Genomic DNA, 13,448 nt, shown 5'->3' with positions numbered 1-13,448 from the left:
GAGCATGTATAGGTGTGATGGTTAGGTGTCACCATACTTTTGGCCATATTGTAGCTTAAAAGTAGCTTAAAAATTTAATTTAATGTGACATCGATATTTCTATCAATCTTATGAACCCCCTGCAATGCCACTACAATCCCTGTAAACCCAGTCATTGTAGTTTTTGTGGTGCAGTTAGACTGTGTTTTCTTTTACCACAACATTAAACTATGAGCATAGCCATAATCGTTAAATCCAATGGGAAATTAGCCCAAAATCTTCCAAAGACTCTGATTGTAATTCACTCACTCGTTATTGTAAAGATATATAAGACAAATGTAGATAGTTCCAATAAGATCTTCAGTTACAGTAAGAAGTATCTGGAATAGTGCTTAGTTTTCAGCATACTGTATGTATTTCACGTCAAAACACTAAATATAAGGCGAAAGTATACTGTAGAATGCCACTTTTTATTTTAGTTTCATTTTCATATATCTAATACCATGCTTATTGATGTGATTGGAACATTTTTAAATACAAAGTAAAAATAAAAAGTCTTATACAGAGTACCAGTACCACAGATAATAGTGAATTTTATGCTGATATACATACTGTTTTGTTCTTGTTTCTCTGATTTGAGCAAATTGTTGTTAATTGGGACTGAAACAAAGACAGTGATAGTGATACTGTATGCACAAACGGAGTGATAGAGTAGGTGCTGGTCATCGTTGACCAACTCCAGAAGCAAAAAAAAGTCAGAAGCACAAGTGCTGGATAAGAGCTGTGTGTGTGTGTGTGTGTGTGTGTGTGTGTGTGTGTGTGTGATTCTATTAATATCTCCCAGTGAGAGGCAAGGCAAGAACAATAAGAGGTTGGCTTAAAAGAAGGAGACATTGTTCCTAAGCATCATTTTGTGGTGCATCCCTCCTTGCATCGCTGTGTTAGAGGTAAGAGCATACCTTTACTTTAACTGATTATTTAAAAAATTGTTTTATAAAAATGAATAACCTTAAAAATTATTAATAACTTGTGAATAATTCTTAAAGTTTTATTTTTTGCTGTCAACTTATTGTCTTTTTTCTCTGCTTTATGATACACCAAGAAGCCTTGTCTCATAATAGTTTAAGGTGTGATAATTAAACTTCAAATTATTGATTGTTACATACCTAATGTTTAAAATGCTGAAATTAGAATAATAATATTTTCCAGTTTTACTGGAAATAGCAAAAAGCTGTACAATCACTTTAAGTCACACACAGGTTTTTTTTTTTATAAAACTAAAAAAAATCATTTGACATTCACGAAATTGATTATTTACCACAATATAATTAGTGTTAGTGCCATTTGGTCACAGTGGATGTTTCGGTAAAAGTCACAGAAGCCATGGAGCTCTTTAAAAGGCCTGATGCAGGTCTATTTACGGCACAGCACTGGTGGAAATAAGCAGGAGAAAGCCGGATTGTTATCTGAAATAGCTGGCATGCCATTATCCCCCGACACACTGTGTGTCAGCCAACACTTTCTTTTTAGGGGGTGTGTGTGTAGCCAAAGTTATCACATCCAAGTGGCCCACAGTTGCAAAGCAAAGTGATTTAATTACTATACAGGTCCATACTGAGCACAAAGTATATTACAGCATAAATCTTTAATAATCAGATATTTGATATTACTTTGGTATTACATAAATATGTGTCTAATTTTAGGTTGAAAATTAATAATCAATTCACAATCAATCAATTCAATTCAAGTTACAGACTTTCCCAATGAAGTGTGTTGACATTCAAAACTACTCTTCAACAGTTATTTCAATATACCAGTATAAATCAGAATAGTTTTTCACTTAGTATTTTACAATTTGCAATTGTAAGAGTGCACTAAGTGCTAATCTGATTTGTTAAAGATCAGAAATTATTATTTTACATTCAAGACAAACTTTAAAAAGGGGTTTGTTAGGCTGCGTTGCCTCAGTAACGCAGGCAACAGAAACCTGAGCTCCTCCATCAGTCTCAATGGCTAAAGCACTTAATTCTCCCCATGGTGCTGAGCTTTAGTGACAAAAGCTTTTATTTTTGTCCTCTAGGTTGAATCCACATTGTAAAGATGCCTGAGTGAGTTGTGTTTCTGTTTGCTTTCCATCTTCTTGTGGTTGCGCTCACAGCAAATGAAATCTATTCTTAATCAGAATTGTCTGCAAGGAGCTTCAGTAACAGTTTAATGACTATTTTAATAAAAACTGAAATGTAACAGTAATAGTATTTTAGTAGAATTTTAGTTTCTATTGCAGAAATTTGATTTGTGACCAGTGTTTAATTGGGAAAAAAAGGAAAAGGAAATGTTTTTCATTCACATTAGTCACTATTTAATGATTTTTTTTTTCACTTTGCAGGCCAGAGGTAAGTGATATGTACATCTTATATTGCTGTGTAAATACTACAGTGCTACACATAGATATTTGTGGTACTTTTACACATAAGTGTTTCTAAATAAGCAATGAAATGTAGGAATGAAATGAAATGTTTTCCTACTTTAAGGAAAATATAGCAAAATAGTATTGAAAAAAAAAAATAATACTGTAACCCATTTATTTAAGCTTTTCTGAGTTCAGGATTTTTTTGTATATGGAAAGGGAAAATGTTCATGACCATCATGTTTGCTTTTTCCACCCATTTCCTCACTTTGGTTGTGTTAATGTGACATGCTAAACACATAGTGCAGTATTCTTGCAAATATTCTTGAACTGATTTGATTGAACCAGCTCTGAGATTTGGATTTACCAAACAATATGCTTTTGTTTAATATCCACTAGAAAAAGTCCAAGATTTCAGCCTCACGTAAACTAATGCTAAAGGTATGTATGTGCATTAGACCACAGAGAAACATGACTATGAAGTGTTAAAAGAATAGTAATGTAGAGATGAATAGATATGTATTAAATCACTTACCATGACTCATTCAACATGAACAGCATGGCCTCTACTGTGTTGTCTCTGTATGTGTATGGGTGCAGAGCCTGATGGTTGCTAAAGCTAAAGAGATGGTGGAGCAGGAGATGATGGATAAGGAGGAGGAGAAGCAGCGGTATCTGGCAGAGAAAGCCCCTCCTCTACAGACTGGTGGAATGTCTTTTGCAGAGCTCCAGGTATGCCTGTGCACACACTCACATACACACAAGATCATGCATTAAACTGGATTTAAATTCCTGAAGCATGCATTTTAAAACTAAGGAGAGTGTGTTGCATTTTTGCCCACCGCTGACAGGAACTGTGTCAAGAGCTCCATGCCAAGATAGACGTGGTGGATGAGGAGCGCTACGATATTGAAGCAAAAGTGCTGCATAACACCAGAGAGGTTAAAACTCTTATTCATGCATGTTTTAAGAGAAAGTGAGCACAAAATAATTGCTTGATCCTTACTATAAATCTTTCATGCAGATAAAAGATCTAAACATTAAGGTCTTAGACTTGAGAGGGAAGTTTAAGCGGCCCAATCTGAGAAGGGTGAGAGTGTCAGCAGATGCTATCCTGCGCTCTCTCTTGGGCTCCAAACACAAGGTGTCATTAGACCTGAGAGCAAACCTCAAGTCAGTCAAGAAAGAGGACACAGAGAAGGTGGGGTAGTGATCTAAGGACTTCTGTGCATCTTGCCTCAAACAGAGATTGCATAAAAATTAAACGTGGCAAGCTGATGTGTGTGTGTGTTTGTGTGTGTGTGTGTGTGTGTGTGTGTGTGTGTGTGTGTGCTGCAGGAAAAGACAGTAGAGGTTAGTGACTGGAGGAAAAATGTGGAGGCCATGTCTGGAATGGAAGGCCGCAAGAAAATGTTCGATGCTGCCAAGGGGCCTGTGCAGTGATCAAGTGAGTGAGCAATCAGCCTTTTCTAATAGACACCACAAGATAATTGCACTATGAGCGAAATATCATACAAATGTACAAATCTGATGCAGACCTATAAAAGCAGCAACACACTAAAGCCTAATGAAAACACTCCCATAATTAGAACACACCCTCATGGGAGCAGTGGTATCTCTGTGGAAAAGACATTGGACCTCTGATCGGAAGGTCATGAGTTCAAATCTCTGCACTGCCAAAGTGCCACTGCTGGGCCCTTGAGTAAGGCCCTTAACCCTCAACTGCTCAGTGTTATAAAAATGAGATAAATGTAAGTCACTCTGGATAAGGGTAAAATGTATGTACATGTAAAATGTAAAACCACATAGAAAGGAAAAACATTTGGAAACTGTAATTAAGACCTTGTCTCCAAACGTCCCCCCCCCACCCCCCCAAAAAAGGAAAGACAAAGGTTTGAGTGGTTCTTTAATAATAACTAAACAATTGTATTAGTTAAAAAATATTTTAATATTTTATCAGTCATGTCAGATGTCAGAAAGACACATTTATCACCTCTTCCACCCATAGACTGACCAAATGAAACAATTCCCATCTTGCACTGTAAACTATACCAACCTCTTTTGTTTTCACAACAATCACAACATAGTGTGCAGGTCCAACATTTTTTGTTCATTTTTCCATTTTTTCTGAAAAGCATATTTGCTTAGTGTTTAGAGTAATATATTTATTATAATTCAGATTTCACACACATCCATACACAGTACGACAGGCAGTGAAATGCTTTTTTATGACTGTTCGGTGACATAAAAACAGAATTTACATAAACCATAACTGACTTGCATACTACTAGAAAAAGTAAAATATAAAAATATAATATAAAGGATATAAAAAAAATACAGTAGATGGCAGAAAAAGTATGGACTATATGTGGAATAAAGTGCAGATATGTGCAGCTGTATGTGCAATACAATGCTGTGCAACATCAGGCTTAGGTAGTTGCAGTGAAATAGCTAAAATATATAATAAATACGGGGTGTCCCAAAAGTCTTCATACACAGGGGACTATGTATGCCAGCACCATGTCAGTTGTGCCTTCATCAGTTGATGTTCATGGACTTGTTAAAGCCCACTGAAACCTTGCGACAGCTTCCTGATCCAGCCATGAGAATGATTTCAATATGTTCTTCTTTTGTTAAAGGCATTCTTAAAGGCTATCTGAAAAAAATCTAATATTATCTAAGTATGAAAAATTTTGGAAAACGTTTTGCTAAAAGGTGTTAATTTCCCCTACGTACAGAGACTTTTGGGACGCCCTGTATTTATAAATACAGGGTAATACAGGTATATTGACAGGAATGTAGGGGTGTGAGTGTTGTGCAAACAAATCCAAGGTCAGTCCAAGGATAGTGATATGAATGAGTTCCCGTAACTGAGGCTGCACATCACTGAGTGCTAACCTCATGATTTCACCTACAGTGTGGTTAAGGGACAAATAAGTGCAGAGTCAGCATCTTCCTTTATCTGTGTTATCTATGAAGCTGATTACCAGCAGACTAATGGCAAAGACAATAATCTAATTGTGCAAATGGTTCGACACATTGCCTGTTTTAGCCTATGCTCATTTCAAAATTTAGATTTAAACCATTTAAACCATAGTTTGTAAATAATAGTATTTGTATATGCAGTATTTGTTTTCCATTTCTGGTTGAATTTGTATTTTCAATCATTAATAATTTTCAAGAATGACTACACCTTTCCCTAATATTCCAATAAGACATAAAACTGTGTTGATCACTAGACATAGCATATTTATAAAGAGGGTTTTAAAACTTTAATAAGGTTATAAAACCGAGGCCATAGCTGATTATGTAATAAAGTGTAAACATAATATAGACCTATTATAAATATGAGGTTCTAAAATGTAAGGTAATATTATTTTGTTAATTCGAAGGTATAATAAAAACTCACGAAAACAGCAATAATTACAAGTACAAGCAGAAGTGTACAAGAAGTACATTTATTTGTGAATACATCACAACTCCATTTGGGAGTCAAATGACTTGGCTCTTATTGGTGAGCTGAGAGCAAAATGATCTGACTCACGGAAAAGAGATGGAATTATTAAACAACTTACTCCAACAATATATAAAAGGCAGCTACCTACCGAACATATATAACAGGCATGTGCACAAGGGAAGGCAGACAAGGAGAGAGGCAACACACAGGGGGTAAAAGAGACAGAATAACACACCCAATATGCAACCCAGGTACTGCAATAGCCCATAGATGAGTTCAAAATTTCATAGTGCTCTTCATATAAAAATGTCAAAGGTGAAAACAAAGTATCCACCATAAACCACATTAAAGAATCAATGAAAATCACTAATGAATTGACTATAAATATATAAGAATCACTACAAATAATGAAATGAATATTTAACAAGATCCAAGTATGTTTTTTGTCCCCCAAATTAGTATAAAACTCAGTTAACACCTATTTCTTAAAAGTAATATAAAGTTTATATATATGTTTTTAAAAAATAAAGGATTTATATAAATTTAAAGAAATAGCTGCTCCTGATTATAATATGTGCTTTGTAATGTGTGTATCATCTGGGTTAATTGGCATTAGATTAAATAAACATTATATAATTCACACTCTGATAGCAAGGGAAAAATGTCAATGTCAGTCTGAAATGTATTTTAAAGGAATAAATTATTGCAGGATGAAATAGAGAGGCAAACTTTTATCGGGGCATAACATTCTGAATCAGGCTGAAAATATTTAATATCTTGTCTTTAAATAATGACGACATTGAGGAGATCATGGTATAATCTTGAAGCTGTAAAATTCAATCCTAATCAGCAGTAGCTTGGACGGATAGTCTGGTCGACATAGACACTTTCGATTGCTTTTAGTCTGCATCAAGCATATCAGATCCAAAATACCTGGGCCAGTTTAACACATAGATAGGTTTGGACATGCCCCCTGATTATCATATAAGGAGCAAAGAAGTTCGAAATGTTGCATGAGTAACTGACTAAAAATGTGCTGGAGTCAATGAAATAGAAAAAGTGAGAAGGTGAAAAATAACAAGGGACTGTACGTGATAAATAAAGGAGTAAAATAAAGTTATTATTCATTTATTTTACTGACTATTTGACACTTCGGGGAAGTATTAAATGTGTTTTTTGTTTCTTAATTATATTTAGAATAGGTTTTTCTATTCAGTGATATTTCTGACTTATTAGAAAGCCTATTAATGACTTTTGTTGTTTTGGGGCTTCCATATATAATAATTTACACATTTTATTCTTTTAGCAGGACGTGGGATCAACTGAGAGTGAAGAGGCAATGCTGACTTCTGCTTAATCAATTCAAGTCAAATATTACATTAATATCTATATCTCCATTATCGGTTATTGTTGGCATACTGCCTATAACCTATATTACATATACAGTAAATTGTCTATATACATATAATTGTTGTATATGTATTCCCAATACCTAAGTAACATACAGTATATTATATCAGATTATGTGTCAGTTTATGCCGGTGTCAGAAACTTCTCTTAATGGTCATTGCTATGCCTCATCGCCAAATCTCTTAGCCTGTCCAGTCTAAAGTGACTTGACAACCTTCTCTAAGGTTTGGCAGAAGTACATGTCCACCAAAATATAATAAGTAATTCAAGTAAAAAAAAAAAAAAATCCGATTCAGTCAGAGATGACCACAACCACAACACTGGACTCAGCCCATAGACACAGTTTTGTTTGATACTGACCTTCTCAATAAATTCTATTTCGTTTCTATAAACATTCTTCTTGTGTTTTTCTTGTTGTGTGTGCATTCTGCCCTTCTAGAAAAATAACCCCCTTAGTCATGTGTTTAACAATCAAGTTGAAAATCATGATTGAAAGTGTTGTTGAGGCCCTAAAAACCCTATAATCTAAGAAGAGCTTATTTTATAGACTGAATAAAAGCTCTATTGTTTCCTTCATACTGTAGCATCTGGCAAGTGAGGAATAATGAAGCAGCTCACAACTCATTCATACCTCATTTCAAAATTGCCCCATGGTTGTGATATGCATATATTTATGACCATAACCTTTAAAATAACATCAGCAGATACATAAAGCCAAGAAAATAGGTAACACAATTCACATTACATTAAAAGAACATTGCTATCAGGAAAAGGCCCTACACATTAGGCATTATGCCATTCAAACATTCTGGGAAATGCTTAACATACTGCACACAATAAACTGGCTTATTCTCAATTAAACATCACATCCAAAGCATGCTACAAAAACGACACTCACAGAATAGAGCCAAGAGTTCTCGCCCTGACACTAGATAAGATTATATCTGTAAAGAATTGGATCAAAATCCCTGATGTGTGAAGTCATTATGGAATACGATTTTCAATTTTTTTTTTTTTTTTTTGAGAATTTTTGGTTGATTTGGAGAATAAATGTCAGGCATTAAGTATTGGACAGGGACATTTTAATTTGGAAAGACATTTCTGTTCTGCCTCACTGGGTAAAAGTCATTTAAGAAAATATTGGAAAAATGACATATATTAAATAAGACTCTCAAATTTCATGTTATTTATCTCACCAGGATTTTGGCCAGTTTGTTTGCTGTCATCCATCCATAGTATATGATCCTTATATTTTACAGAATGTTGCGTTTTCAGATATGCGTAGTGGTGGTAAATTATGTCTACTGGGTTGGGACATTACTTATTCAAACCGAAAAATAATTTGCATTTTAAACTATAGCCCACATCAGGAATCCTGACCAGGACAAAACGGTTACTAAAGCTGGATGAATACACTGTAGCCCATACAGCATTGTGGTGCAGTGGGTAGGGTTGCTCTTTCACAGCTCCAGGGTCCCAGGTTTGATCCTGAGCTTGGGTTACTGTCTGTACAGGGTTCTCTGCTTTCCTCCCACCTTCCAAAGACATTCTGGTAGGTGGATTGGCTACTCTAACCTGCCCCTAATTGTGAATGTCTACATGCATGTTGTGTTGCAATGGTGTATTCCCACCCTGTCCTGTATAACAATGGTTACTGAAGATGAATGTATTAACTATAGCCCTGTGCTTGCACTGTACAGTTATGTATATATAAGCAAAGAGATTAGGCTGGGACATTATCAAGTTACCGCCACTGGCCTAGACATACTGTTTATAGTGTTTATAAGTACACATATACATGTAAAGCAAGTGATCAGATCTGCTAAATCTGAGACTAATGGTCAGCTCACATGCTGTTTCTACAGTGTGATGCTAGGTGGCACTGTGGACAAACAGTCACAGTAAACAATCTGATGAAATACAGAAGACACACCCTTGTCACAATTAAACAAATAATAGTTGTTTGAAAGGTGTTGCAATTAGCTCACTGAATAATTTGAAAAATCAGAGGATGGGAATTTTGAATCTTTCAAAACAAGAATTTGTCATGCTTCTCATTTAGTGCACTTTAAATTATTATTATTATTATTATTATTGTTGTTGTTGTTGTTACCAATCCTTCACCCATCTGATTCTAACAGGAATAGTGGTTTACAGGTGCTTTATTATTATTATTTATATTTATTATTTATTATTATTTGCTAATGCAACAGTTTAAATATAGTTTGTGACCTTTGTGGAAATTGTGGGAACAGTTCAACACTATGCTAAAAACAAAACAAAACAAAAATTGAGAAGAAAGGATTTCTTAAAATACAAATTTGTTTTCTTATTGCTCTGAGCAATGCCTTCCTCAAGTACACTTACATTAATTTGAAAATGGGCTGAGCCTATATACAGTACCAAAAGTTTACAGTTCAAAATTCAGAGTTTAGTATATGTCCACTATAGGCCAGCACATCTACATTATTTTACAGACAATGAATCTACGTAAATATAATAAGTCTTTGCTGTGGGTATCCGGTAGCTATTATTATTATTATTATTATTATTATTATGAGTAATAGTAGAAAAAGTAATATGAAACACATTTTAAAATTCTTGGAAAATACTAATGTTAAACATTTTCAGGATGAAATATATACAAGAATAAATGCAATAATAAGTCCAAAGGAAATTTAATTATAGTAGAATTAAAATAACCTTTTGGTAGCATGTTTTACATTGTATTAAAGCATTTTAATTTGTCTATATACAACATACAATAATTTATATAGTTGAGTGGAGTGCAGTTTCCTGATTTTCCTTTTTGAAGACACCTGATGCAACTGGCCAGTTTAATGACCATGTTTAGTAAGTGTCTTAGAGCAGAGATATCACCAAATGCCATTCCTCCTACTTTACATGTAGCCTACAATTATTGTGCTTTTCTTGATGGCTAACCTTTCAGCATATTGTACCTTTTCAGTATTTTGTATATCTTAAAAAAAGCTAAAAAGCAATTTAAAAGATCATCAATTAAACATGACATATTCACAAGATAATAATATCTCCATAAGGGATCTTTGTATAGTTAATGATTCTAACAATCTAAACAAACTATTTGCAAAAAGAAAATCCTCTGTTGTAGAGTTTAAGGGTTTCCCCAGATGGAAAAACAGAATAACTATTCAATCATTTCATTTATTCTTAAGATTGTATGGCCTACTACTTGTACTTTATTCTTCAGTTGCTGCTTTTCCCAAACCTTTGTGTGTCTTTACTGTGGTTCAATTCAGACCACTTTTGTAACTATAGGACATAGCAGCCATGCAGTCATACAATAGTTTAGCAGTTGAGGTGGGGTCTGGTTACAGTTGTCTAAACAGCCAGAGGGAGAAGAAAACACTTTTGACAAATGAACTGACAGCTTTATGACATGACAGAGTAGGCTACTTACTTTTTACAAGACATATTGCCCATTATTCACCACAGCGGCTGTTTCCTAATTCATCTTCGGCGTATCAGTATTTTCTAAATTCATAACCAGTCTTTTCTAAAATTCAGTATGAGCAGATTACTTAGTAACTACTATAAAGCACACCACTGAAAGTAAGAAATATTTTTAGCATTAATTTCTTGTAGTAACAGCATAACACAGGATTTTAAAGAAACTTAACATCAACAGCAATCTCTAAAATTATATGAACACACTACACTAAGTAAAAATCTCTGCACAATAAGTAGTAGGCCAAAGTAACTTTCTATATTTTTCAGTCTACCTTATTCCCTTGCTTCTTAAGATGTTTCATAAAAACACAGTTTAATGCACATAAAATCCATCAGTGCACCAATTATCTATAGATGTGGGTGGTTCATACCTCCATTAATGCATCCATTATTTCCCTTCTCTAACACTCAGGATTCAGCGGGATCTATGTTCAAGCAGTTTATTAGTACAGTCGTCAAAATCCAGAATCAAATCCAAAATAGTCCAATAACCAAATCCCAGGGGCAAATACAATTTGCAATAAACAGGCAAGGCAACAAAGGCAAGGTATTAACCAGAATCCTGGCTAATCTAAAGCATAAGAAAACCAGGAATAGAACCAGAGATCATACGCGAAATAGAATTCAAAGATAACACGGATCAGAGCTCACACGAAATATCAATTGACAAGACTTCGCACCAGGCCGTTTCAATGTGAGTTATATACTTTACAAGCAGGAAATGATATTGACAATAGAGGAAGAGTGTTCAAAATTCAGGGGATGTCCCCGAATGTCCCTGAGTGAAGTTACAGGACCCCCTTTATGAGTGGGTCCCAAAGCCAAACCAGCAGGGCTGTCTGGGTGTTCTTTGTGGAAATCTTCTATAATTGAAGAGTCAAGGATGTCCCTTCTGGGACCCAGGATCTTTCTTCAGGGACTTTGCACTACCAGTCTGCCAGACAGAGTATATTTCCCTGCTGCATGGAGTCAACAAGCTGGTTGTTTTAGCAGTAGACACAGAATTTTGGAGTTATTCTATAGTAAGGTGGTAGTAACTCTAGCTTATATGCTACTACACTGACTTGTTTAACCATTTTGAAAGGACCAATAAAATGAGGACTTAGCTTCTGTGATCAGAGTTTCAATTTCAGGTCCTGCTTAGACAACCAGACCAGCTGACCAGGTTGTCGTGGCATGTGTGGGTGGTGACATCTGTCTGCCTGATTCTTCTGTTGATGAATGGTTCATTGAAAATGGACATGTGCAGATTCCCAGGTCTGTTTGCACCTTATCCAGTCGCTGATTGTTGGGAAGTTGGAGGGTTCCCCAGACCAGGGGAAAAGCAGAGGTTGGTAATCTTCTGAAATGGAGTGAGACCTGTGGATGAGCGGTTAAGTTAAGTGAGGCTTTGAGCATACTCGGCCCAGGGGACAGGCCACTTGAATCTATATTGGTTGTTGGAGCAGTAGATCCTTAGGAACCTCACAATTTTAGACATTTGGCTTGACCACTAGATTGTAAGTGATACCCTGAAGACAGAATGACATTGATGTTCAGAAGAGAACAAAAGGCTTGCCATACCCGGGAAGTGAACTGAACTTCGGGAAGGCCATCATGCTGACACACTTCTGTGAAGATGGTGTAACCCAGGCTCAAAAACATTTGTAGTTTGAGTCAGTTTATGAATGCAGTTAGACTAAAGAAAAAATATAAGGCATGTAAAGAAAATGTTCAGATAAAAGATGAAATATAAAATATCTCATGTTAAATATGATTTATTTACAATATAAGGCAATAAGAAAAAAACTGCAGTCAAACTATTTCATACCGAGCTCTTGGTCTGCTGTGCAGGTGAGCAGCCAATTGAGTGTAATTAGGAAAAGCTGACTCCGCCCCGAAGCGCGCGAAGGCGATGGAGAGAGCACGAGAAGAGAAGCGTGAGCTAAGAGCTGCGCAGAACTCTTGATTTATTTGATTTTATCAGGAAATACACTTGCGAGGAACAAGCAGTGTAAGTTATTTTGTTGAGAAACAAAATTTCTTAGTAGTTTTCAAAAGAACTTACCTTTATCCTGTTGATCCGTGTCGCATCGCGCTGGAATCCAGCGGAGTAGGCCATCATTGCGTCATCCGCTGAAACTTGAAAGGGAATAAGAAATAGCATTAATACACAAGGGAATCGGCCAGTTTTGTCATTCTAGAAATCTAGATTACGGACCTCCCTATTCGTAGAGTGTATTGATGTGAACGCTTCACATGTGCATCGTGTAAAGATGGCGAGCCACCTGTGAGATGACGAGAGACACTTACCCCTCTTTGTTTTTTTTCCCAGTGGACTTCTGCATTTTTTTCATCACCTCTAGCAAGGTTTCGCCGGACTTCTGGAGGTTTGAAGTATCCATTATATTTTTGAGTACTGGGCTATTCATTATAAGGAACCAAGGAAAGAAATATCATTTGTTATTATTTGGACTGACACTGGATTGTGCATTTCAAGAGTTGCTGATACACATTCAATTTGTGTATAATTCTTTAGGGTGCCAATTTGTGTATGCGGTTCCATTTAACCGCTGATGTTTGGGTCTATTGCTTTGCATTTGTTGGACTTGAGTATATGTATATTTGGGTTGTGTATATAAATAGGACTCTAAGGTGCTAAAATTTAGTTAATATTGATATAAGATCAAATATAAAAGAAATTGGGATCGAGCCTAGCATAACATT

General features: G+C 35.5%; 1 protein-coding gene and 1 long non-coding RNA gene across 3 annotated transcripts; one reads left to right on the top strand and one right to left on the bottom strand.

Annotated features, from left to right (window-relative positions):
* Nucleotides 1-2,660: 2,660 nt before the first annotated feature.
* On the top strand, nucleotides 2,661-7,645 carry tnni1b (troponin I type 1b (skeletal, slow)). Of its 2 annotated transcripts, none has more exons than XM_026930147.3 (6): nucleotides 2,661-2,827; nucleotides 2,987-3,118; nucleotides 3,238-3,327; nucleotides 3,411-3,587; nucleotides 3,725-3,833; nucleotides 7,153-7,645. In XM_026930147.3, the coding sequence occupies exons 1-5, from the start codon at nucleotides 2,819-2,821 to the stop codon at nucleotides 3,827-3,829; spliced, it is 513 nt and encodes a 170-aa protein (XP_026785948.2). In that variant the 5' UTR covers nucleotides 2,661-2,818; the 3' UTR covers nucleotides 3,830-3,833; nucleotides 7,153-7,645. The 2 variants fall into 2 exon arrangements, with proteins under 2 accessions (XP_026785948.2, XP_026785939.2); XM_026930138.3 differs by having other exon boundaries at nucleotides 2,682-2,827; nucleotides 7,150-7,645.
* A 3,521-nt stretch (nucleotides 7,646-11,166) lies between these two features.
* On the bottom strand, nucleotides 11,167-13,043 carry LOC113534952 (uncharacterized). The gene is made up of 2 exons (XR_008301338.1): nucleotides 12,306-13,043; nucleotides 11,167-12,101 (listed from the first exon to the last, which is right to left on the bottom strand). It is a non-coding gene; the product is annotated as an uncharacterized LOC113534952 (long non-coding RNA).
* Nucleotides 13,044-13,448: the final 405 nt, after the last annotated feature.

The sequence above is a fragment of the Pangasianodon hypophthalmus genome, chromosome 2, assembly GCF_027358585.1.
Source record: "Pangasianodon hypophthalmus isolate fPanHyp1 chromosome 2, fPanHyp1.pri, whole genome shotgun sequence".
Lineage (NCBI taxonomy): Eukaryota > Metazoa > Chordata > Actinopteri > Siluriformes > Pangasiidae > Pangasianodon > Pangasianodon hypophthalmus.
The sequence above is the reverse complement of the archived record's forward strand: the minus strand, read 5'-3'. Positions and strand labels throughout refer to the sequence as shown.